At 55.8% G+C, this 800-nt stretch overlaps 1 protein-coding gene across 1 annotated transcript in view; it reads left to right on the top strand.

Annotated features, from left to right (window-relative positions):
• Positions 1–732: 732 nt before the first annotated feature.
• ITPR3 (inositol 1,4,5-trisphosphate receptor, type 3) overlaps positions 733–800 on the top strand; it is a gene marked incomplete at its 5' end in the record, with an annotated part of 31,263 nt that continues 31,195 nt past the window's right edge. The window contains 1 exon segment of the mRNA XM_010023847.1: positions 733–796. Coding sequence (XP_010022149.1) covers positions 733–796 — 64 coding nt within the window.

The following is an 800-nucleotide window of genomic DNA, read 5'->3' as shown; positions in this document are numbered from 1 at the left end:
ACTTTGAAAAGCAACGTCCCGTCTGTCCCCACACTGGTCCTCAGCACCCAAGGCCAAGCCCACAGGATTTTGCTCAACGCTGGCAAAGCAGAGGTGGGCAGGGAGGAGACACAGCTCTTTGCACCTGACGGGCAGAGCCAGCTCCTCTGATCAGATATTAGTTAATAACTGGTTTTGGGGGGCCTTGTCACCTCCATCTGCAGCAGCTACACCCTCCGTGTCCCAGTGGGGTGAGCTCCTGGCCAGAGAAGGAAAACCACTGAATGAAAGTGGAACTCATGCAGGTTTTGCCAGATTACCAGTGAAATAACACTGCAGGCAGCATTCCATGTGGAGATGGGGTTTGGCTCGGCCGGGAGCTGGGCAGGGATGTGCTGCAATAGGACATGGGTATCGGAGCCTCCCGCATGAGCCACTGAGCAAAGGTCTGACATGAGGCACCATGTTCGTCACTGTTTTGTGTCTGCACCATTTGCTTTAAGGGACTGGGATGAAAAACACACATGAAAGAGCTGGTGGGTGGTGGGGAACAAGGAGTGATGTGTTCAGAGCAAGTGCCCCAAAGCAGCTGTCTGCTCCAGGAGCAGTGTTGTTTGCTAAATATTTATAGTGTGAACGGGTGGCAAACAGGAAGCACAGTTTTGGTGGTGTCGCTCAGGGCCTGTGTGTTGTGGTTGTGGTTGTGCCGCTCCCCTCACCAACGCTGACCTGCTCCTGCTCTGTCCCGCACAGGCTGGGGGACGACCGATGCGTGGTGGAGCCGGCTGCTGGCGACCGCGACAAACCGCCCACGCAGGTGA

Source organism: Nestor notabilis, unplaced genomic scaffold (assembly GCF_000696875.1).
Source record: "Nestor notabilis isolate BGI_N333 unplaced genomic scaffold, ASM69687v1 scaffold21700, whole genome shotgun sequence".
In the NCBI taxonomy this organism is placed as follows: Eukaryota; Metazoa; Chordata; class Aves; order Psittaciformes; family Psittacidae; genus Nestor; species Nestor notabilis.
This window is presented reverse-complemented; position numbering and strand designations above follow the sequence as displayed.